This window comes from Zeus faber (genome assembly GCF_960531495.2).
Source record: "Zeus faber genome assembly, chromosome: 7".
In the NCBI taxonomy this organism is placed as follows: domain Eukaryota; kingdom Metazoa; phylum Chordata; class Actinopteri; order Zeiformes; family Zeidae; genus Zeus; species Zeus faber.
In genome coordinates, this window is record NC_137203.1 from 20,156,458 (window position 1) to 20,182,354 (window position 25,897).

Here is a 25,897-nt window from a genome sequence, read left to right on the forward strand (position 1 = left end):
TTTCTCGAAAGAAATGTTCTATGTAAAAAAAAAAAGAAAAAAAAAATCGAATATGATGCTTGCATGTAGCTGGTTGTGTCAGAGAGAGAAACTGAAGGAAGATGTTGAAATTACAGGCAGAGAAAAACAAACATCGCGGCATTCCCCGCCCCCCCCCCGGCGATAAATCATTACCAACCCCAGAATTACACGACATGGTTTTACGGAGCCACATTTTTACAGAAAACCGGATTAATAAAACCGCATTTTAAAAGTTGGTCTACACGTTCGGGCGGAAGTTACAGGACAAGAAGAGGCCGTAAAAGGAAAAAAAAAAAGTCGTCGCCAGTTAATATAGCGCATTAAAAACAGGACCAGGGGGCCTCGGAAAGGCAGGAATCTACCGCATGTTAATCCTGTGGCCCGGAGATGGGGTGAGCGGGGACCAGAGGTGCAGGGGGATGGTGAGAAAAAGAGAGACGAAGGACAGCGAGCGCAGACTGGAGGACCGGCGGGGGCATTAGCTCGGCTCAGGCCGATGTCAGGACAATTAGAGGTGCACTGCGGTGCAGCGAGCAAAGCGCCTGTCAGCCCCAATCTGCGCCGCCGCGGCCCCGCAGCCGCCCACGGGGGAAAGCGCCGACACTCCGGCCCCGCATTGCCTTGACAGCTGCGCTCATCCAGAAGTAATGCAAAACGTTATTGTGATGTATACACGGTGACCCCCGCGCTCCCCCCGTCTCCCTCGGACAACAACAAGCCTTCCCCCGCTTAGGGAGAGATAGGATAGCCAGGGCGGGCCGGGAGGGAGACATGACACTCGGGAGGGAGGGAGGCGGGGTTGGCAGGAGAGCCAGAGGAAGGAAAGATGGAGATAAGGAGGGAGGAAAGGGAAAGGATCTGGAACCTTAGCCTGCCTTTCCGTTGCCGCAGCCTTTGTCACCCCTGTCGCCCTCCCCCCTCCCTCCCCACCTCCCCACCGCCCCCCTCGCCCCGCCGCTGTTGTCGTCGTCGTCGCTCCTCTACAGGTCGAGATGTTTGCTTTTGAGGGAGCTGCTGCGCGTGGTGACGGTGGTGGAGGTCTCCGCCCCCTCGCCCTCCTCCTCCGCCTCCAAGGCCTCCCGGAAGAACCGGAACACCGAGTCGAAGCTCGTCCAGGAGGTCAGCTCGTGCTTCTCAGTGCCTGCCGTCAAAAAACAAAAGACACGCACACACCAACACAGATGAGAGTCCGGCAAACGCTCGCGTACAGAGAAAAACGGGCGGAATTGCGACTCGCATGTTTTGTACTTTGTCGCACCAGTGAAGAGGGAGATGGGATTTGCGAGGTCGTAGGCCACCTGCCCAGACAGGTACCGGAGGGAAAACTTGAAAAATCCGCAAATTAAGGGTGGCCCCTCCGAGCCCAAAATAAGAGCCACGGAAGCCTTTGACCTATCCGTCCGCACGGGACGGCCTTAATATGTGATCCAAGCAGATCGGCGATAATCGGCGGCGCTCCACCTCCCCTCCGTCCATCTCGGGCCTCGCAGCCCCGATGAGAGCGCCGCACAATGGGAGCACTAAGCGAAACCAGTGGAGCGGGAGTCGGTCATTCACTGCAAAGGGCTGATTGAGAAGAGGGCGAAAGAGCAGGAGAGGAGAGGTAGCCGTTGCGCGTATCAGGTGGTCCGGGGGTGGTGCCGGGTTTCTCCTCCGGGTGAGCCGGTTCCCAAGTCGTGGGGTCACGCCGGAGTCTGATATCTGGTATGCACACCCCCCCCCCCCCCGGCTTTGGAGGTCAAGGTATTGCCGGGCGGCCTTTTTGTCGGACGGCTTACGAACTCACTAGCTCTGGCATTTCCCCTTTTGGACTCGCTAACCGCGGCTCTGGAACACCTCTGATCTGCAGGAGAAGCGGCGGCGGCGAGGACAACTCATGTGGGCGGCTTCCTGGGTCCAGTCTGCCGCCACTCGCCGAGGGACCCGGGCGGTGGCCAACGAGCAGACAGCGGCGCGGGACATTTTTGCCGGCGAGCTGACACTCGATGTTGTTGTTGACGGATAAGTACATAAATAGAATTTGAAATTTCCAAAGCGCGCCCGATCACAAAGGAAAACAATGCAACGAATCTATCGGCCGAGGGAAGGAGCCGAACCAACGCGAGGATGCTGTGGGTCTACAGACACAATTCGATTAGCGATCTTTAAGCCACTTAACTAAGCGAGGATGCTCTTGAAAACATCAAATCAACATTTTTCCGAGCCGCTCGTGGCTCCGTCCCCTTCGTTTTCTTCCTCCTCTCCTCTAAATATAGAAGCGACTGGAAGGAGCCAGAGCAGGAGGGCCACGGGGATACAATTAGGAAGCCCCTTAAAGGCTCTCTCACGATAGACTGGCCTCTGATGACCACTGTATTGACCCCACTGTTTATTAGATTGACCCCTGCCTGGGTGCATTAATGGACATTGTGTGTGTGTGTGTGTGTGTGTGTGTGTGTGTGTGCGTATATGGGTTTTGGGTCTGGGGTTGCGGTTGAGTTCAGGTGAGGCTGGCGGGGGGAGGAAGGCTCGATGCAACAGCACGCTGACTCCCGTCGGCGCCCGGAGTCAAATTTACTGGCCTGGCAATCATGGGCGTCAATAACCCAGCGGTCCTCGCACTCTGCCGCTACCTGTGTAGGGCTTAACATTACACCGCCCCCTTGGAAAACAAAGACACAGCCCCATCACCTTTTATCTATCATTTATATCCAATTGGAAGGCCTTGTGATCTCTCCCTCACCCGCTCCCTCGCTCTCTCTTTATCCCTCCTCTTTTTCAACCATCTCTCCCTTCCCTCCCTCCACCGGCGCTTTTCTTTCTTTTTTACTTCTCTTGTCTCCGTTTTCTTTGTTCTTTTATTTTTTTCCTCTTCTTTTTTTTTCTCCCGCAGAAGCGATCAATGGCGCAGCGCTCCCTCGTTCACCCCGAACTGGCGGTGAACTCCCGCGGAACGCCGCCAGCCTCCAGCCCACCCTATCCTGTCGCAGCCCGGGGTCACCGGGGGGGCGTCGCTGTGCCAATATGCAGATGAGCCCGTGGCCCTCTGATGACTCCGCTTTTAAGTCCCGCCTCCTCCCTATACAGCAGTATACTCCCTACTGCCCCCCACCCACCACCGCCATAACGCCCCCCGCACGCACACATACAGAGGCATTAACTCTCTCTCTCTCACACATACACTTAAATAGGCCTTTAACTGCCTACGTCCACTTTTCCCTTAATTGCCAAAGTGTGTCGGACCTAATGGATGTTGTCAGAGTGGCGATGTGACCGCTGATTTAGAGGAAGAGCGCCGACAGCTGGGCGTCACTAAGCACTAAAGACAGGGAGAGAGAAGGAGAGAGAGAGACAGAGAGAGAGAGAGAGAGAGAGATACCTCGGGCCGTGCCACAAATCAACGTAAAATGTTGAGATGATGTAGGGATCGATGAGGTGTCATCCAGTTGTGTGTAAAGTGCACCCCTATAAACACCGGCTGGCTATTTTTTTTTTCCTCCAAAAGTTCTATTACTGATGTGTGTGTGTGTGTGTGCTATTTATTGATTCCATTTTTTTTTTTTGTCAAAACAAAAATGTCACGTGAAGGGCGCTCCCACTTTAATTAGTTAATTGCCGACTTGTATTATACGCCGACAATCTCACTCTGTAAAAAAGAAAAAGGGGGACACCGAACGTTAAATGTTTTTTATCTTAATTTAAAATCAAGAATGGCACGGCTGTTTTCATGTTATAATCTAATAAAGTTGACTATAAATTAAACAAGGTCATCAATTTTTGCAACCGAAATGATTGTGTTGTTGTGACCTTGATAATTAAAACGTTAAAAACCACAGCGGGGGCGCGGGGGAACTCGCTTGCTACCTTTAAATGGTGGACAATAAAAGGACTGGAGGACTGGGACGTCAACAGAGAGGATGGCGGGCGCGTCGCCGTGGCAACACACACACACACACACACACACACACACACACACACACACACACACACACACACACACACACACACACACACACACACACACACACACACACACACACACACACACACACACACACACACGCGATTCCACGATAATGTGCTGCCACACCGCGGTTAAGTACAAGGTCTGAACACAAAACCTGCGCCCTTCATCCCCCCTGCCCGGGCCTCCTCACCCTCCTCACCCCTGCGACCACGGGCTCCGGGGCCAGGTTGGAGCTGGCGGTTGGAGCCTGCGGTTGGAGCCCCGTCTCATTAAGTGACGGGCAGAGGAGCGTATTTGATCTAGGATGGACGGCCGGCCTCCTCCTCTGTCAGCGCCACTGGAGCCCTCTCCGTGTAATTGACTGAATGTAGATGCTGAGAGACACCCACGCACGCACGCACACACACACACACACACACACGTATCCAGGCATCCATTTACGCACTGGCACTCACACACAGATACACGTACCAACCCGGTTGTTATCATTTGCGTGCAGCGCGGTGCGGGGAACAGAGGCAGAGTGAAAAGGAAACTCTTCCATCGCTGTGGGCCATGCTTTCTTCCCCCGCGCTCCAAACGCCGCGCGCTGTTACAAATGGTAATCGCCTGTGATAGTCGCAAAATCCAAAACAAACGCTAGGTGACTGAAAAGCCAAAGTGGCGCCCCGAGTGATACTCGGGCTGAAGGGAAAAAAAAAAAAAAAAAAAAAAAAAAAAGATGGGAATCAAAGCGCACCGACTATAATTAGGTTCCATCTGGGCGACATTATTTAAAGCAGCACCAGTTAATTGCTTGTGTACAAATGGCCTATTTTTATTTGAATCAAACTTTTCTCTCCCTCTCTCTCTCTCTCTCTCTCTCTCTCTCTCTCTCTCTCTCTCTCCCTCTGATTCATAATTACATTGTTACGGAGGGGGTCATATCTCATTTCTCCATTTATAAAAAGAAATACTCATCCGTGTTCCTATCTTGACTTTAGGGGGAGGAACATGTGATAATATGCTGAGCCATTTTTGACCGGAAAGAAAAAAAAAAAAAAGCTTAATCACAGATAATGACATTTGGGTTTAAAAATGTAATTGGCCTCAATTAAAAAACATAAAATAAAAGCATTAAAATAGATTACGATGTAATCGTGATATTAGTATTAAAGAAAATGTAATACCATCCCATAGCCCAATAAAAACGAAGACACGCAGGCACAAAGGCACACACACCACTTGCAATGGGTGAATATTTTTCCATTTCATCTCTTCATTATGAAAAAAACAAAAACAATAAACGAAAGCACCGGCGCTCTTTCTACGGGGTTTCCTTTGCACGGTAACCTAAGACTTTGTTTTATCTGGATGTGATGCCTCGTGTAAATGTGTTGTGTCGTGCGGGGGCCCGGCCCAAACGCAACACGACACCCCCGGGGCCGCTGTCGGTGGAAACTATCCGTTGCATGGATTCACTATCTGCATCCTGGTAGGCGGACGATTGGATTTCCACCTGCCCTGGTGTGTGTGTGTGTGTGTGTGTGTGTGTGTGTGTGTGTGTGCGCGCGAGTGTGTGTGAGTGAGTGTGTGTGGTTATCTGTGACGTGTGGGCTCCCATGGTCGTGAAGGTAAATGATTTTGTCTGTCAATTGCTGTTTGTGCATGAATTTGTCTGAATGGACGCACATGGACCAGAGTACCGGTCAGAAGAATAATTTCGGTCCTACGCGACCGTTTGTCTGACATGTCGCCACATGAGACGGGGTCAACGGGGCGCGGGTTTTTTTTTTCCCCGTTTTTTTTTTTTGGGGTGGTCAGCCGCTCTGCCAGAGCAGACATGGCCCCCGGGTGAGAAACGTGGTCTTCAGTCGAACAGCTAATTAAAAACTGAAATTAACACCGCACCACCCCCGCCCCTATCGCGACGCGGACTGAAGTGGTAAAAAAACAAAAAACAAAAAAACAACAAAAACAATGCAATCCAGGCTTAATCTGATTTCATTTGTGTGTGTGTGTGTGTGTGTGTGCGCGCACGTTTTTTTTAAAGAGACTTAATCGGCAAACCGCGGCGATATGGTCCCGCTTGAGCTTTTTCGCGAGGAAAAGTAAAACAAATCACACTCACCAAAATTTGCACACATTAATTGTTCAAAACAGGGCACGTCGCATCAAAACAGCGATACCGCCGCCGCCGCCTCTTAAACGCAATTCATTTCTAAGGCTCGTCGGTAAGTGGGGTCCACGCGGCGGTGTCTGTTGTTCCCCCCCTATCTCCCGTCGAACGGCTTTTAATTACTTTGCTTATTATTGTCTGGCGTGGCTCGACGAAAACAAGGCAGAATTCATTACATATCCAGAGATGAGGGAACCTGAATGACTATAGCTACGGGGGACGCTTGGGGAGGGAGGCTTGGGATTTACTTTGAATAAAATGGAGAGAAGTGGGGAGGATGACAGAGAAGGAGGGCGGAGGGAGAGGAAATGAAAGAGCGCGAGAGAGAGAGAGAGAGAGAGAGAGAGAGAGAGAAAGAAAGGAAGGAGGAAAGAAAGAAGGCGAAAGAAGGTGTGAGTTACCACGGACCGTCCAGCAAAACGCATTGAAAGCGCTCACTCTCCGTATCACGATTCTGACCGTCAACCGTGAGGAGGATTCGGGGAGGGGAGGGGGAGGGGGGGCAGGGAGACAAAGGATGGACATGAAAGACAAACCACTTTACCCCTGTCTCCCCTCTCTCTCCCCTCTCTCTCCCCTCTCTCTCCCCTCTCTCTCCCCTCTCTCTCGCCGCCACCTTCCTCTTCCCCCTCTCCTCTCGCCCCGCTCATCCCAGACGTCGAGACTTGCACACTTGTTTTGAGTGCTTTTCTCTTTTTTTTTTTACACACATTTTTTTTAATTTTTAACGTGAATGGGTGGCCTTGGTGGTCCATAAAGGACCCAACACCACTCCTCCCCTCCCCGTCACCCCACCACCCCTCCCATCCAGCCAACTAACCATCACCCCCATCCACACCCCACCCCCCCCGCTTTTATAGACTCGGAGCACAGTATTTACAAGATAACCCCCGGTCCAAGGACAGCCGTGGATATTCGATACCAGTGTCAAACCGTTCACCCGCCTCCTTCTGCCCCCCACCCACCCATCCACAGCAACTCTCCGTGCACATCGTCGCCCCCGCCGCCCCCCCCCGCGCGCTCCCCACCCACCCCCGCAACAACGTTTTGATACGTTCCGGACAAAGGCGAGGGATTGCAGCTGCCGGCGCGTGACACTTGGAAAACTGTCGGGGCACTTCACATTCATTCTCTGACAAACGGTGTTTTTATTTTTAGGTGGTTTGCTTAAGTGCATGTGGCGCTAATAACAAAAATTGTTTCCCGAGGATTTAGTGACGTAGGACAATAGCTGAACTGCGTGCACTTCGGAAACGAAAACAAAAACGCCGCTTTTGGAAAACGTTGCAAAGCTAACATCGTGGACGTGAATCGAATCGTTCCGCTCTGAGAGGGCAAGGAACATGTTTTTCTGAGATTTATGTGGATGAGGTGGCTAGATGGCTCGATAAAATATATACAAAAGAATTTACCAACATGTTCTATGTTCCCAAGAATTTTTCAAACAGAAAGTTTGGAATTCTGCGGTGCAAAGAATGAGTCAACATTTTCACATTTTTAATTTACCAATTTGGGAATACAGAATACAGATAATTAGAAAAAAAAAATTCAAAACATAATGAGGCTGAAAAAGTTTTGGACAGAATGGGCAGAATGTCAATTCAAAAATATTCTTTTCACACAAAGCTCATTTTCGTCAAGTGGCACAGCCACTTTTATGGGGGAGATATATATTCACTACTACGTGGGCAGAGCTAATTCATATTATTTTTATACTGCACTTTGCACAAGGTTTGTGCATTTACCTGTGTGTGTGTTTATGTGTGTGTGTGTGTGTGTGTGTGTGTGTGTGTTTGTGCGCGAGCGCAGAGATGCCCTGTTGCAAGTGCCACCCAGACATTAACACTGTAAACAACGCAGGCCTCCCTGGCCGTCCAGGGCTTTTGTTCCATCTGCACCACCATTGGTCGGGATTTAAATTGTAAACACTCGGGGGCTGCTAGCTCGCCTGACACGGTTTTGTTTTTGGCCTATTGAGAGGCAATGGAGAGCTTCTGTTTCAATGCCTGGACCCAGTGTGTCTCAAAAGCAGCATGGCTGAAAAGAGAGGCCCCTGCATAGACTACCCATTAGTGGATGCACCGTGTGCGCAAATGCACAAATACAGACGCATGCGCATGTGCACAAGGCAAAAAAAAAATACACGATGCCTGGGCTGAGGGTGAGGACAGAGCCCCAGAAAACCCTGCCAAGCCAAGCACTCTGGCACACATGTGCAAACACGCACGCACACACACACACACACACACACACACACACACACTGCCAATATACATATCCGGATCTAAGTAAACCGCAACCTTCTAACACACACACAGCGTTGCACACTTACTGGAGCAATTCAACAGAACACAGACACACACACCACTCACTTACAATCTTGGACTCCAACACAAACACATGTCTCCGTCAGTTCAACAAAGTAAGTGTTCACAAAGGAGACGGAGGATAGAGGCTTTAAGGAGCCATGTTAGCACCTGCAAAATGACAAAGAGCATTGAAAATCAAGCCTTGGGTGTGGAAACTCCCATCCGCGCAAGGCCGTGGTGATCCTATAAACACGACAAGCCTCCCCTCCTACGGTTACCATACCCATCTATAGGAGACCCGCACGGCCAGATATCTGCTTTGTCCAAGGCTTTGACTGCCAGAAAAAAAGAAGAAGAAAAAAACATGCTGACAAACATTGTACTTGGCTGATGTGGTGAGGCGATGCAGATTGCCTGTATTATTACCACACGAGCTGCCATCAGGATGGTGTATGCTCTATTTGTAAACAGCTCTTTGAAGCGTTGCCCGACTGGTTTCCATCATTTGCAAAAGTTAAGTGCTTACTACAGTGCTGATAGTTAGTTCAACATGTGTTTGGTGCTGAGAGTGCTACACAACTGCAACCGCCAAATGGCAGCAGCACTGGTCATGAGCCACTTGCCCCAAGCATCTGTTTAGCACCGCGAAAAATAATCTTGCACAATGATTTTATGCAATTTTCTAAATCTCCAAACACGCTCCGAGGGTGTAGAATGATCTGCTGTGCACTTTCCTCCATCCTCCACAGCGCAGTTTACAGAGCGCGATCACACTTTGAGACACGAAGAAGCCTTGTTTTTGCCTCAGGTGTGCGGATGTGGAAGACAAATGCGGGAGAATGGACGACATATATTATAAATTGGCAGCCACAGACGGCGGTGCTGAGGCTGAGCACACACGGGCACGCAACAAGTTTGCACACAACGGGAAGGGGTTTGCGGCGGCAAAGTGTGCTGAAACACTTTACCCAATCGCATTTCCAATGGGACCCATCCAGCACCAATTAAAAACTCCCAAGCGCACATACAGAAGCACACAGGCAGAATGGAGTTATAATAGATATGATTGCAAACAGGTGCAAATGCATAGTCATATGCAAGCGTACACTGTTTTTGGAGAATTCAAGGCCTAAAGCCACAATATCGCGTTGCTGTTTTGAAGGCACATGGACGGCTCATGGTGGACAGCTCAACAACGCACTGCACCTGAGAAGTGTGTTTCCAAAAGGCTTCAATATAACAAGGGCCTCTCTGGATGGACTCTTCAAACGGACAGCTGGCAGCTTAGCGAGAACGGCATGTTCTGTCTCAGTATGCTTCAAACGGGCGCGAGTTCATGGACACACATTGAAATGCTCACACACACACACACACACACACACACACACACACGCACACACACACACACACACACACCGCCAAACCAGAGGGTCTAACACTTAGTTCTTACACACCAACATACACATTCGAACACACACCTGCTAATGCACACCGCCACTTGTCACATGACCTTGTGATCCGGGGGCTTTTAAGTGGGCTGCCGGGCGACCGCGTTGAGCGATGAAGAGCGCTGCGTGATGGAGAGGAGAGGGAGTGGCAAGGTGAGGAGGAGCGCAAGGGGGTGGAGGGGATGAGTTGAGGGGGGGGGGGGGATCTAATCCAAGGAAAGAGAAGGGTGAGGGCGTGGGTGTGCGGGTCCTGGGGTGGAGATAGTGGCGAGTGGGTGTCGAGGGCGGGCCAGTTCTGGAATAGATCACTTAAGGGAACAAAGTGTAATTAATGGGTCGCCGGAGATAAGAGGGCGCTGGCCCCTATCTGGGAATGTGCTAATGGGGTTGACACGCACTCAACGAGAGCGGCGGATGACCCTTCTTGTGTGCGGTGCGAGCATGTCCGTGCGCGAGCGTTGCCAGGGACACGCGGTGGGCGGATAAGTGGTGGACGGCGGCTGCTAAGGTAAGGGTTAATTTCACCCCTTTCCATCGAAAGACTTTGCCAAATGTCCGCAATCAGCGGGAAACCACAGAAATAACACAAACACAGACATAAACACCCCCATCAACCGCCAACCGGCCTCTCTTACGCAGATGCTCGGCCTCACGTCAAAACACGGGCGGTGTTATTACACTGTTATAACAGTCTGTTTGGCCGGCGTGCCATCAGACGCTGGGATGTGGTTGTTTATGGAGAGATGGAGCAGGAGGGAGGAAACCGGCCGGTCAAGAAGAGGTCAGAGCTGAAGTGGCTGGACTGACAACAACCCTCTGCTCTACCTTCCTGCCCACCCGAGTCATCTGCGTCAGGGGAACACGCTCGGAGCCAGGGGAGGGGATGTCTGTGTGTGTTTGTCAGTGTGTGTGTGTATGTGTGCGTGTGGGTATGTGTGTGTGTGTGTGTGTGTGTGTGTGTGTGTGTGTGTGTGTGTGTGTGTGTGTGTGTGTGTGAGTGTATAAGGTAAATCTCTGGGGTTCGGAGACGAGGTCGGCGGGGTTGCCGGCGCCCACGTGTGCCGCGACAGTGAGACGTCCTGCTGATGGACAAGGCTGAACAAGGAGGATTTCCCCTGTTTGTTCGAGAGGGGGAACCGGGCCACATCACACAGAAGCGCACACACACACCCACCCACCCACACCCACACACACACACACACACACACACACACACACACACACACACACACACACACTGAGCAGGAGAAACTAGTCCCCGGAATGGATTTCTTTGACTGTGTGACTGTGTTTGGTCAGTGTTTGCGTATGTCTCAATACATGTGTGTGTGTTTCTGTGGCCGCAAGTCTGGGCTGTTGCAGAGTGTGTGCATGTGTGTGTGTGTGTGTGTGTGTGTGTGTGTGTGTGTGTGTGTCTGAGCGTGCGTGCGTGCGTGTGTGTGTGTGTGTTTGTATGTGTGTGTGGGTGTGTGTGTCTTTCAGGGTCACAGACCCTGGGGCCATCCACTTCAGTCTGGGTTGGCTCTGACAAGCCAAGGCCACATTAACACACTACATGACTTAATAATAAAGAGACCTCTAGCTCGCCGCTACGGATACAAGGCTTTCGGACGGTTGAATAATAAACAAACCTCGCTACATAGAGCTCGCACCTTTATGGAAATCAACTTTTTCTTTTATTTTTTTTTTTAATAATATTGCAGTGACCTTGACAAGTCACTAAATATGAAATGAAGAAAAACCTAACAATCCTTTAACACAAGGACACGACCTCGACAACAGCATGCTGTGAACGGTGCCCAGGGTGAATCTTAAAACTTACAATCTCACTCCAAGTGCATGGGGCGCAGGCAGTGTGTGTGTGTGTGTGTGTGTTGGCTGTGGTCCTCAAAAAAAAAAAAAAAAAAAAAATCCTAAAAGCTGAATGTTTGTGTTCGCGAGATAGGTGTGTGTGTGTGTGTGTGTGTGTGTGTGTGTGTTTGTGTGTGTGTGTGAGTGAGAGAGTGTGTGCATGGTGTGTATGTGTGATATTAACGTCAGGGGGCAAAATGGTGAGAGAAGAGACTCTGATCTGCCAGGATGAAGGAAGAAGGGCTTCAAAGACTAAACATCAACTCCTCTCTCTCTCTCTCTGTCTCTCTCTCTCTCTGTCTCTCTCTCTCTCTCTCTCTCTCTCTCTCTCTCTCTCTCTCTCTCTCACACACACACACTCCCATGCTGACGGACAGTCCATTGCTCCCAGCATATCTCTACTTTGTCCTTGGACTGTCTGAATACCACTGGAGGCAGGCATGATTTGAAAGGAGAGCGAGTGGGAAGAAGGAAGAGAGAGGGAGACGGAGATTGGGGAAGAAAGAGGAGAATGATAGAGGGAAGGAGCGAGAGTGAAAGAGAGAGAGAGGCGCCCCTCAATGACATCTGAGGAGATAACTCACTCTCCAGAGCTTCTTTTCTCTTGCTATCACTTTCCCAGACAGCGCTCACCTCTACCTAAGGCCTCAAGTGTATGTGCGCATCCGTGTTTTTGCACTTGTGTGTGTGTGTGAAGCTAAATGGCACTGGAGTGTGTGAGGACATCATGCACGTGAAGGTGAGAAAGGCAAAGGATTACTGCATCTAAAAATGAGATGATTTGCATGCTAAATATGGCACATCGTGGACTTCTTTCAAAGCAAACGTCGTCACGGTGGGAAACTCGCCCTGATGAAGAGAACGAAACGACGGAGGCATTACAGTGAAAAATATGGACAAAAAAAAAAAAAGGACGCACATTAATATGCAATGTATAGTTGCGTTCCGTTTTAAGGTGACTTTGCCGTGAAATGACTTACAGAAAAAGGAAAGCCTGGAACGCCAAACCTGCCTATGCCTGCTGCAAATATGAGTCAAAACCTTCGCTCCGGATTGGCGCTTGAGAAGGTACGTTCATGCGGCGGCACAAACAACAGCTGGCTCGCTCCTTTGACGGAAAGTTAACTCGGGGAAAACAAAGCATCGGGCAGAAAACACCCCCCCGAAAACAACAACAACAACAACAACAACAACAATGTGGACGCACAGAGGCAAAATGTCCTCCTCGTCGGAAGAGAGGGGGGAAGGAAAAACAAAACTGTGGGGAAGAGTTAACCTTTTGATAAGTTTCTTCAAGCCCCGGCCGCTTGCGTTCTTCATCCGAATGTGTGCGTCGGAAAGGGAATAATTATCCCCTCGTGCGACGACGAGAGGCGAGGGGTTGCAGCCCCCACCCCCCCCCCCCCCCCCGAGTCTGGTCCACGACAAACAAACCACCCGCTGAAACGAGGCGACGCTGATGAGCACGGAGATGATTCATTATCCCCCGAAATGAAAACACACACGAAAAAAAAAAAAAGAAGAGAGCTCGAATTGCAGGAAATGTCCGCAAGCACACGCACAAAGCAGGTGCGCGGCGGAGTAGAGGCAGGAACAGGAACGCGCTTATGCTGCCGGATCTGCAAGGACCAAGGAGGTCCACTGACTCCACTCATCCCTTTCTTCACCCTTAACAGTCAACGAAGACGTGCGTGTTTCCCTTCATTATTTAAAAAATAAAAAATACACGCTATGGATGCACCGATAGCGGAACTGGTTTTGGTAGGCCCCATATTAGTGGGGTATCAGACTGGAGAATATCCCTGGAGAAAGTTGGAAATACCAAAAATACACACACAAAAAAAAAAAGACTTTCTACGTGTTTGAACGTCTCTAACGGAGAACATTTGATTGAGCGCTAATCATTCCGATGGAATCCCGTAGATTTAAACCTCACTTATCTTCACTTACCGCTCAACAAACCCATTTCATCCCCCCTTTTCAGCCCAGCTACATCAGGCGGTTATTAGGCACTGACAAGTGCTAAGCGCAGAAGGATATGTCTGTTGTTAAATGCATATTGAAAACTTTACGGGCTCCCCGTTAATACGGCTGACAGGTTAGAGTCACAGATTTAAGTATTATGGGATGGTTCAACGTTGCCTTCCTCACAAAGTTCAGTTTCCGGCAGAGTCCGTTCGAATGACACACACAAACACACACACACACACACACACACACACGTGGCCTCATGAAGCAAATCGCTGCCATCACCTCTGGAGGAGAATCCATACGGTTCAAGACCAATCAAAGCTGCGGCGGGAATGAAAGTTGCGGGTAAAACGAATAATAGACTCACTCATTGAGTGTGTGTGTGTGTGTATATGTGTGTGTGCGCGAGCGTAGACGGAAAACACAGAGTGAGCTATAGGAAAGAGAGCGCGCGGGGGGGTCGGTCGGAGGGGCGCTCAACCCCTCGGCCCTCCGCTATCGACCGCCGGGCGGAAAGAGTGGGGGGGTGAGGGGTCGACAGCAAATGGAATAAACTGATCAATAAGCTTAAACTTGTCAGGAGGTGACACAATGGCACCAAAAAAAATAAATACAATTATATATATATATGACAAACAAAGGGCCCATCAATTAAAATATGTAAAGCTGGAGCAGCCATTTTGCCTTCCATCTGTGACATGTGAGGAGATCTACTTTTCAATAACACTGTGGGAGAGGGCTTACAAGAGAGAGGGTGGACGGGGTGTGTGTGTGTGTGTGTGTGTGTGTGTGTGTGGGGTGGGGGTGGGGGTGGGGGGTGAAGGCATTCTATATGTGTGTGTGTGTGTGTGTGTGTCAGCCAGGACTGGCATGTTGACTCTAATCTCATAATTCTACCGTGACAACGGCGGCGTTTTGAGATTCACGTGAGAGGTGACGAGAGGTAAGCGTAAGTAAAACTTCACACTCGGGGGGGAGAGAATAAGAATAATCTGTGAGCGACAAACAAAGGAAAGAGAAGAATTTAGAAAAAGAGATAGATCGAACATTAGAGAGGGGGAGAGAAGGGGACTCGCACTTGCACTCACGCTCCATAAAGCCGCCCGGCAAAAGGGAGCGTGGATGTGGGGTTTTGGGAGCGGGAGCGCCGACAGAGCAGGGGGGACTTTGGGAAAACTGAGCGAAAGGAAAGGAAAAGGAAGGAAGGAGAGAGAGAGAGAGAGAGAGAGAGAGAGAGAGAGAGCAGCAAGAGTAGCAGAACAGAGAGGAAGAAAGAGAAAAAAAACCCTCTGTCATAATTTAAACGAGCCGTGCTCTGTTTACAATGTATAATTTATGCCTCCCAGTTGAAACAGCTTTATCTGCATTCAGCTGCTAAGTGATATGATTTCACTTTTAATAGAAATGTACCCAACACACACACACACACACACACACACACCCCTGTGTAGCCCAGGCGGGTGTGATTGTGCACGCCTCATGCACTGACTTTCAACTCTACACCCCCATTCTCTCCCTCCAGGCGCTTTAAACCTCTCCCTACGCCCCCACCCCCCTCACCCCACCCACCCCACCTCCCTGAAGGAGAAATGCAGCACCAGACACACAACAACACGCACGTATGTGTGTGTGTGTACATGTTCCCACACGCACACACGCGTGCAGAAAGAGAAGAAGCCTGCATCGTATTTTACAGCAGAGGAAGTTTCCGCCTCTTGTCATTTATCCTCGCTTTGTTAAGCAGTCATTTCCCCGTACAGTCCACTCTGAACTCGGATCGGATCTAGGCGGTTCCAGTCGCACGGGCATGGCTGAATCGTGATGGTTAGACGACTGGGTCAGAGCAACTCCAAAGCAGCAGGTCTTGTGGAGGGTTCCCAGTATGCAGTGGTTAGTTCCTACCAAAAGTGGTCTGAGGAAGGACAACTGGTGAACCGGCGACATGGTCATGGGCGCCCAAGACTCATTGATGGGCATGGTGAGCGAAGTCTAGTCCGTCTGGTCCAATCCCACAGAAGAGCTACTGTAGCACAAACTTCTGAAAAAGTTCATGCTGCTATGATAGAAAGGTTTCACAACACACAGCTTGCTGGGTATGGGGTCGCATAGCCGCAGACCGGTCAGAGTGCCCATGCTGACCCCTGACTGCTGAAAGCACCTCCATTGGGCACGTGAGCATCAGAACTGGACCATGGAGCACTTGAAGAAGGTGGCCTGGTCTGATGAATCATGTGTTTCTTTTACATCATAAGGATGGCCGGGGGTGTGTGCGCGTCGTTAACCTGGGGAAGAGATGGCACCAGGATGCACTATGGGAAGAAGGCAAGCCAGCGGAGGCAGAGTGATGCTCTGGGCAATGTTCTGCTGGGAAACCTTGGGTCCTGACATTCATGTGGATGTTACTTTGACACGTACCACCTACCTGAACATTGATGCAGACCAAGTTCACCCGTGCAAGGCAACGGTATTCCCTGATGGAAATGGCCTCTTTCAGCAGGATAATGTGCCCTGCCACACTGCAAAACTTGTTTAGGAATTATTTGAGGAACATGACAAAAAGTTCAAGGTGTTGACTTGGCTTCCAAATTCCCCAGATCTCAATCCGATGGAGCATCTGTGGGATGTGCTGGAACAACAAGCCTGATCCATGGAGGCCCCACCTCTCAACTAACAAGACTTGAAGGATCTGCTGCTCACGTCTTGGTGCCAGATACCACAGGACACCTTCAGAGGTCTTGTGGAGTCCATGCCTCCACGGGTCAGAGCGGTTTTGGCGGCACGAGGTGGTATTGCAGGTGGTTTTAATGTTGTGGCGGATCGGTGTATAAACATATTTCACAGTGGACTGTGGAGGGATATTTTGGGGGTGTACATTTAGTCTTATAAAACACATGGTGGTTGTCAAGGGCTTCTTCCCATAATAAAGACCTAATGGCTGTAGTGATGGCATCAGGGGGTCAAAGGAGACAGCTGCTAGGTACTTATGTGTGACATAGTGCATTGTGGGATTGTTACTGACTCTCATGAGCTCTCAGTACTCCACTGAGTTTAAGGGACACAGAGTGCCATTCTAGGACCAATATTTATATATATATATATATATATAATATACATAGTTTCGCCTGCCACACACCACCCGAGTTGCGTTTTCAGGGCCCTCTGACACAGAGACACAGACAATGGGGTAGAAGATACACAAGTTTATCGTAGAGAGTGGGATGGATGGAACAAGGCCCGGAGCAGAGGGACAGTATGTCATGACAAGGGCTCCTCTACTGGGTGTGTGGGAGGATGGGGCTTTTACCTGTTGCTCGTTAGAGGAATCAACAAGCAACAGGTACTGATCCTGGGCCCCAATTACCGAGACCCGGGACAGGTGTGGCTGCTCAAACCACACCACCCCCACACCACATATATATAGTGTGTGTGTGTATATATATATATATATATATGAGACACATATTGGAGACACATACTGTATATATATATACAGTTAGCGAAAAATAATTCTTGCTGAATCACAGCTTGAATTCTGGTCCATCTTTTTTTTTTTTTTAACACCATAAAAGTGGTTAAGAAAACCACATCTTTGACCTCAGCAAAGGATATTCCCCTCAACCCCGTCTGTATTCCTCCCAAGCCTTTCATCTCTTCACTCTACCATTCCCCTCCACCTCCCATTCCCCTCTTTTTACCTGAGCTCTGCCATCTCCTCCTCCACCTCTTCCTCCGACTGCTCTCTCTGCTATCTGCCTTCATAGTGTTTGCGCTAGCCAAAAAAAATAAATAATAAAATAAAATTCCCACTCGGGGTCTCTTGGGGGGATTCCGTTTTTCTGTTCTGCGCGTCTTTCGTTTCTCCCTTGTATGTTTTCCGCGCTGCCAAAGCTTCCCTTTCCTGCATGCAGGGAGAGAGTGCGCCCCTGTCTGTGACTGTCCCAGAAGGGACCCAGTGGTGTGATGTTACAATCGCACCATCCGGGGGGATCCTCGCTCTTTCTTCACTCAATCTTCTCCCTCTCTCTCTCTCTCTCTCTCTCTCTCTCTCTCATTCTGGATGCTGTATTCCGTTCAATCTCTCGCTCTTTCAGCTACTCTGCAAGGCTTCTATGGCCTGAATTATTTTCCTGTTTCTGTCAGACTACTTTATCTTCCTGCCTCTCTCATACTCCTTTCCTTGATGCGTTCATCCGACGTTCTTTCTTCACTGATGACTTTCTTCTTTACATGGCAACCTACCCCCACCCTCTCTCTGTCTACACATTTGGATATTTTGACCTGTCCAATCACCTGATTCTTCTACCCATTCTCACACTGACCCACCGACCCACACAAAGCCCTTTAAACTTTCACTGTCGTCCTCATGTCCTTTTCCAGTCCGTCGTGACAATGCCTGGGCGGCACCAGGTTTTGAATCTTGTCTCAGGTCCTGCCCGCGTGGAATACACAAATTCCCCCCTTTCGTTTCTCACTGAGTGCTGTCGTTTCCTCCCACCACCAAAGTGGCCTCTCTAGATTGCCCAAAGAAGTGAATGGCCTCTGAGTGAATGTATGTGAAACTGCGATGGAGTGGCGTCCCATTCAGGGTGAGTTGTGCCTTACGACACATTGTCCTACTTACCCTGAGCGGGAAAAGAAGGTGTACTTCAGACAAAGATAAATAGATGGTGATATACAGTGTTTGAGATTGTTATTAACCAATGCCATCTCCCCCAGCATCCATGAGGCCAGTGCTTCTCAACATTTGTCCATAATCATTAATTCACAGTCCGAACATAGTGCACAGTTAGCTTTGATGCGGAAAGGTTGAGTGGAGCCCGCAGTCCACTAGAAATGGACCCGAGTCCCAATTTTGGATCGGGACCCACCAGTTGAGAACCACTGCACCGAGGCCGTCTCGAGCCAGGTTTGCTAAAAGGCCGTCCTTACGCCCGTTGAGGCTTCTAATGGAACTCTGTGTGATGCCCGGAGCCCAGTGGGGCCTGCAGATCCAAGACACAACAAACCCAGCTCCTCAGCAGACTGCCACAAGCCTCCACTCTCCAGTGCTGTGGCGGCTGCTCTGTCTGTGTTTGTGTGTTCAAGCTAGTCCAAGTGTGACTGGCCAGCCAAGAGACTAGGGGACACACTGCCATACGGCCAGGGGCTGTCTTGCTCCGACGTCCCGTTGGGGCACACTATGATGGGCCACCCCCAAGGTTTGGAGCTCATCCAGATACACATGGACAGAGCACCATAACAGACATGAACATATGCACAGAAGCAAAGAGAGTTAGAGTTACTGCATGAAAAAAAAAATTTGCGCACACACGCACAAACACACATTGATATTATGGAGAGCAGTGATTGCAATTGAAGTTTGTGTCAAAGTGCTGGCAGAGCTGCTAAATGAAGTGGACAGTTGGCAGTGATCGAATTAACCTCTAGCTCCACTTTAGCTCTCCTTGAAGAGTCAAATCACAGTGCCAAAGAGGGACAAAACAGGAAATTAGTCAGGTGCTTCCAAATTTGGAAAACCTAAAAAAACAAAGTAAAATATTCCAAACAAAATTGGTACATAAACACTGGTAGATTATCTCCACTTTTCAAGAAAATATGATTCAAACATTCAATGTCAAACTGTCCGACTTGCAAAGATACACATTGTTTTGCAATAAGTCATTTTCAGTGCTGTGCACAAATTAATTTAAAGCTATTGTCAGAGCTGATTGATTTAAAGCCACTTGACCCATTTGATGGCTCTTCGGCATTTCCATAACATGTAATGACTGAAGGGGAATGTTATGCAACAATGCAAGTAGGCCTGTCACAATAATTACTATATCGACTTATCGTACAATATATGGACGTGACCCTGATAATTATCTGCCCTCGATAATTGTCCTTTGTGTTTAAATTTGTGCTTGTTTACATAAGAATGTCACCAAGATTTTAGCCAACATGATGCCACAATAAACAGCAGGGTTTTCTCTCCCATCATAAGACTTGGGTGCGGCGCCTAAGCGTTTCACAGTATCAACGTGAAAAAACCTTAACAGTACCTCGGCGGCAGAAGAATCCTCCCAAAATCGAGATCTACCCCTAATCTTTTGGAGTTTTCACAGTGATCATAGTCCCTGGCTGAGTTTTATCTACGCTAGAATCCACGGCGGACCCTCTGCCACTGTTACTCCTACAGATGCTGTGTTCAAGTCACGTGGGAATTTACGATCAAAACGACTTGCTGCTTTGTGCTGCCGATAACATCAATCTGTTTTTCACATCCATAACTACTCAATTTATAGAGACATAAATGTATTTCTAGATCCACAAATAAATAATGTTTTACTCGCATTGTGTAAATCATTTTGCGAATTAATGTAATTGAGCCGAAAGAACAGAAAAAAAACTATGCTGAGACACGTTTTGCTGTCATTTCTGGTTGCGCTGCTTCTGTCTTCTCGTCTGCTCTCTGAGCGGGGCTCAGACAGACAGACAGACAGACAGACAGACAGACAGACAGACAGACAGACAGACAGACAGACAGACAGACAGACAGACAGACAGACAGACAGACAGACAGACAGACAGACAGACAGACAGACAGACAGACAGACAGACAGACAGACAGACAGACAGACAGACAGACAGACAGACAGACAGACAGACAGACAGACAGACAGACGCACGCACGCACGCACGCACGCACGCACGCACGCACGCACGCACGCACGCACGCACGCACGCACGCACGCACGCACGCACGCACGCACGCACGCACGCACGCACGCACGCACGCACGCACGCACGCACGCACACACACACACACACACACACACACACACACACACACACACACACACACACACACACACACACAGCGACAGTGTCGATACAGCAAAGCGGCACAGACCTGAGGGAATTCTTCAGATATAAACATTTAAATGGTTAAGAGAGATCTTCCATGTGCACAAAACGACAAAGTAGTACCTTGACTAACGGAGAGATGCGGCGGCGTGTGGGTGAGATTCCCTTGACCTGCCATCTATGGACAAGGTCTGCGGTTAATTAAGTTTCTTGTACATCCCATTGCATGGCTTTTGTGTTTGCAGTCTTTCGAGATTAACACAGAGGTCTAAATCCATCTCACAATTTAATTTCAATACATTTTTTTCTTTTTCTCTGATTTAAAGGTTCATATCAGCAATGTGATATGGGGGCGGGTAATGGTTTGTACGGTATGTCTGTGTGTGTGTGCGTGTGACTGACTGAAATTTTCCTCTGAGTTTTGTGTGTGTGCTTTTCAGTGTGCGTTAGTGTCATATCTGAAGGAAGGGAGAGAGAGAAATAAAGAGGAAAAGAGTGATTTGCAGTATTCATCGTGACATGTATGTGTGTGTGCGTGCGCATGCGCGTGCGTGTGTGTGTGTGTGTGTGTGTGTGAGAGAGAGAGAGAGAGAGAGAGAGAGAGAGAGAGAGAGAGAGAGAGAGAGAGAGAGAGAGCACAACATTGAAACACAGAGTGGCCTCCTGTTGCAGCTAATTCAGCCTACTTAATTTGCTCTTGGCTGCGATGACACGTTGGTCGATGGCGTTCTCACGAGGCCAGAGACGAGCTGAGACAGAAGGTGTCAGAACCCGATGCCAGTGTGACCGAGAGCATTCACAAGGTGAAGGGCCACCTGTCTGTCGGGACAAAGGACGACTCTGATACGTCCCGGTAACACAATCCCCCCCCAAGTGCAAAAGATGAGTATGGAGGGTATACAGTCCGAGTATGCTGCTTACATGCCTGAAGGTAAATACACCCAGAGTGTGCATGCACTTGTGTGCAACGGCAGAATATACAAACAGCGTACTGGCCCGAGTGAATGCGTGAAGTCCCATTCACTCCCTGATTGGTTGGGGATGTTTGTTTGGGTGGAACTTGAACCTGTCTGTGGCCCAGGGCAACAGCCACACAGGTGTTAGCAGGGACTCACAAGTATGTAGACAAACCAAGACACACACACACACACACACACACACACACACACACACACACACACACACACACACACACACACACACACACACACACACACACACACACACACACACACACACACACACACCATGGCACGATCCCTTACAAGTGGGAACACCTGGGCACTGGGGCTTGGGGGGCTGAGCTGCACTGTACCGAGCCGTCAGACTCACAGGACCTGTCACACACTCAGGGAGAAAACTGACCCCGGAGCTGATGGGGGCACACCTGTGCCAAAGCAAGCCTTCTTATCTGTCTAGGACCCCCCTCCTCATAAAAAAAACCCCGCTCCTACACAGCAAACAAAGTTCCAGAGGCTCTAATGGGAACTTACTGTCAATCAATGCTGAAATGTGTCATAATAACGCCTCTTCGTATCAACTTGACCGAGCGGCCAAAGGTCCCGGAGAGACAAAGTAGTAGGGGTGGGCATCTCTCCCTTGTAAGATGGTCAGACATCCAGATACATAGGCTACAAAATGATTCAGGGACGATGCATTTCAATACAGATTCGGTGCTGATGCAATGCGATGCAATGTTATACAGTTCATAACATTGGATTAATGTAGACATTCAGTTTCTATTATGAATTCAAGTAAGCAAATTCTATAAAAGTGGCATTGCTTACCATCAAATATATATATTTCATAAAACACCAGGGAATCCTAAGTATTTTTGTTACTTTATGGCATTTAGATATAATAATATCTAATATGTTGTGATTATGATAACATAACATATAATACTGTAATGACCCTGGATGCGATGGAGTCTTGTTAATTGTCAGTTATAATGCGTTTTACTGCGGGCGGTTCACAAGTATCGCGAGAGGGAATGTGTGTCTGCGATCTGGTGCGGGGGTGTGTGTGTGTGGCGAGACGGATTCGGAGAGAGCGAGAGAGAGAGAGAGAGAGCGAGAGAGAGAGAGAGAGAGAGAAAGAGAGAGAGAGAGAGCGAGAGAGAGAGCGAGAGAGAGTGAGAGAGAGAGAGAGAGAGAGAGTGAGAGGGAGAGTGAGAGCGCGGACGTAATATCAGTGAGACTTCCGCAGCAGCTTAGTTTATACTAAAGTAGAATAAGCAGCAAAGCTTCAGCCAACTGATTCATAACTTTAAAATTAGGCCATCGACCGGTTCATGGTACATCATATACATATATATACACAGATACATATACATTTTGATCGGTCCAAAGTCAGCGTATCGATGCAGTCGCATCTTTTACATTAAAACCGGTTTACGATTCATATCGGTGAATCCTTATACCCCTAAAAAGTAGTTCATACTACACTGGATTAATTATGTCTGTATGGCAGTCACTGTGCTTTCGGACTCTGTTTGCAAACTTGCTGGCTAGCCGCTAGCAGGCTCTGGCTGGAGGTTGTCGCTTTGGCAAGGTTGTCTAAGCTGGTATGTCTTCACAGGGCGGTACACAGAGCAGCTTTGCACTTAACACTTCCATGAGCATTCGACAAAACCAATCACACGTAAGCACAAGAGCTTAGGTGCTCGGGCTTCATGCTTAGCGGCCTGGCTCGGGACAGTGTGTGTGTGTGTGTTTATGTGTGTATCTGGTGGGATCAGGGCAATGTTTGATCATTGCCCAATATTGTTTGGTACAGCCAACAAAGGGCACCTTTACACGTCCCCAGTAAGCAATGCTGCAATGCTGCTCTGTGTGTGTGTGTGTGCAAGAGGGGGGGTTGACAAAGTCACAGTGAGATACTGAGAACAAGAGAAAGACACGCACATTTTTGCAGGGCAGTTGACACGCATCCAAAACAAGACACTCAAATACAAAGCGAACGGCCGACTGGCAAGGCTACAAACCCCGGGCTGTGCGGCACGGAGAGATAGGGTAGGCTGGGCGTTCAGAGGGCAGTGGGCATGTGGGTCCTGTCCTGCCCTCGACCTGTGAATGCTGGCACACCCTGTCTTGCTGCTGGCTAAATAAAGAGCCCCAGGGCGGTCTGGGCTGGGCCGAGCCGGGCCGGGCCGGGCGGCGGGAGAAACAGACACAGAGTCGGCATTACCCAGCTAATCTCATTAGGGAGGCAGCCCTGCCAAGCAGCCAGGGGTCAGCCAGAGTGCCACGTCACTCACTGCACCTTTGGCACTCGCCGTGACCCCTGGGCAGGTTGGGGCTCTGACTGGTGTCCAGTCTGAATGATGGGAGAGGTGGAGGTGCGTAGCAGGCGGTAGGAGTTGAGGGCAGGGCTGTCAACCGGCCACGAAAGTATGGGTAGTCGGTAAATATTCATCTGAAGGTCTGTAAATGTGTAAAAAAGATAAACTGCAAAATTGCTTGATTTCTGCCGGCTTAGAATTATTTTCCCCCTCCAACCAATCATGTGCAATTGGTCACTTTCATCCATGTATGCATGTTGAAGAAATGCTGACATTGGCCAAAGGGCTTGCCAGTCAAAAGCTCAAACTGTGCGAGTGTGAGAAATGGAGTCGACCTATTCAGACATCAGGGCAGTTAAGAGGAGTGAGCGTTGACTCTTTATAACAGGCTTTTTAACGGTGTCAGTAAAAAAAGATCTGGCGTGTCAGTAAAAATAGTCAGTGGCGTCAGTATAACTGAAAATTTCTGGTTGGCAACCCTGGCCGAGTGGGGGGTGAACCGGCAAAGTTCATAGTCGCTGAAGAGAGGGTCTGTGTGCAGCAGGTTCAGAGAGAGGTAGAGAGTGTGTGTGTGTGTGTGGGGGGGGGGGGGGGTTGTACTTTTAACTAGATATGAAGTAAAGGAGGGAGGACAACAGAGAGCGAGGTGGAGAGAGAAAGAGAGAAACGCTCAGAGAGGAAGGTGGAGGAAGGCTAAGCATCTTCATTCTCTGAAGCTCGCTATAATGGATTTGCAGTGGATTGCATCAGTGTGCTGTAGTTAAAAGGACCATCGCCATCCGAGGGGGTCATCTACAGTGTAATGTGGCGCTCGTGGGAAGTTGTGTGTGACCGGGCTTGCGTGCATGTAGGTGCACTGATAAAAAAAAAAACGAAAAAAAAAAAGCCTGTCCACACGAATGCACATACATTGGCGTCCGAACATACACACCCAAACCCCTCCTAAAATGTATACGAGAACGCCATTAAGACCCACACCAAGTCTTTCCAATGGAGCCCAGCCTCTCTCCCCATCCTCTCCCCCCTGGTGAATAAACTTAAGAGCTGATATGATGACACTTATAGCACCAGCTCCCTGCGCTGGGCTGACATTCAGCGACACCGGGGGGAATAGAGAGCATAAGAGAACCTCGAGCCTGTCATCACCTCGGCTGCACGCTGCTAACAGACAGGGTCAGGCGAGTTAGCTAAGGTTACCTGCACAGCGTGTCCGACACTGCTGACACCGCTCACTGTGGGAACCCAAAACACCGCCGCCAGTACCGGGGCCCGACCCCTGTCTGACACCACGACCCTCCGACTCAAAATCGGGAGAAAACTCCTTCGAATTTGCTCAAAAATCACATTGTTCTCGACGGTCTAAGCCAAGGGCTACTTGCACTTTGGGTGTGATGCAAGAAATTCAGATTTTCGTCGGAGGAAACCTGCCAGTGGTCTTGGCACCCGGGGCTCCACGAGATCTGCTGGGATGACCTTTCACAGAAGCTGACCCTTTCTGAATACGTCACTTAAGTGTGGGGTTGACGCGATTCCATTTATCTCCTGGCAACAAATACACACAGCAAAACCAATTTACATTGTTGAGTAAATATTCGCAAATGAATCACTTAGCGTTGATAAGGTACGAAAACATTGCCAGGGGGAAATTCAGGATTGTAATATATCAAGAATAGAATGTGTTTTATAAATTATCAAAGCATTTAGCCATCTTTGTAATGTTAGATAATGCATGACACCAACTGCTGTGATTAGAAGCTGAGCAAAAGGACCGTAGATCATAATTTGATGACCTGCAGCACGCTAAAAAGCACTTTGGGGGTGCAGTCTGAGAGAAAACCACAAAATAAGGTTCTCTTATAGACAAAGAGATTGGCAAAGCGCCCTCGGTAAGCCACTTCATCGGCTAGATCCGATCCTCCTCAGGCTCCGGTGTGGATAAAACATTTACAAAATCAATCCCGCACAAGATCTGGCTTTGAGTGTTTAGCTACCTGCTCATTAAATTAAACCAAGTCGCCGCTCATTAAATGAGACCAAAACTAACGGGCTTACCACGTTGGGCTT

General features: G+C 49.2%; 1 protein-coding gene across 1 annotated transcript in view; it reads right to left on the bottom strand.

The window, feature by feature from the left end:
- Positions 1–1,001: 1,001 nt before the first annotated feature.
- The window catches only part of arb2a (ARB2 cotranscriptional regulator A), a gene marked incomplete at its 3' end in the record, with an annotated part of 168,205 nt that continues 143,309 nt past the window's right edge, over positions 1,002–25,897 (bottom strand). Inside the window, exon 11 of the mRNA XM_080003917.1 lies at positions 1,002–1,162. Within this exon, the coding sequence (XP_079860043.1) occupies positions 1,002–1,162 (161 nt within the window). The remainder of the gene's footprint in view (positions 1,163–25,897) is intronic.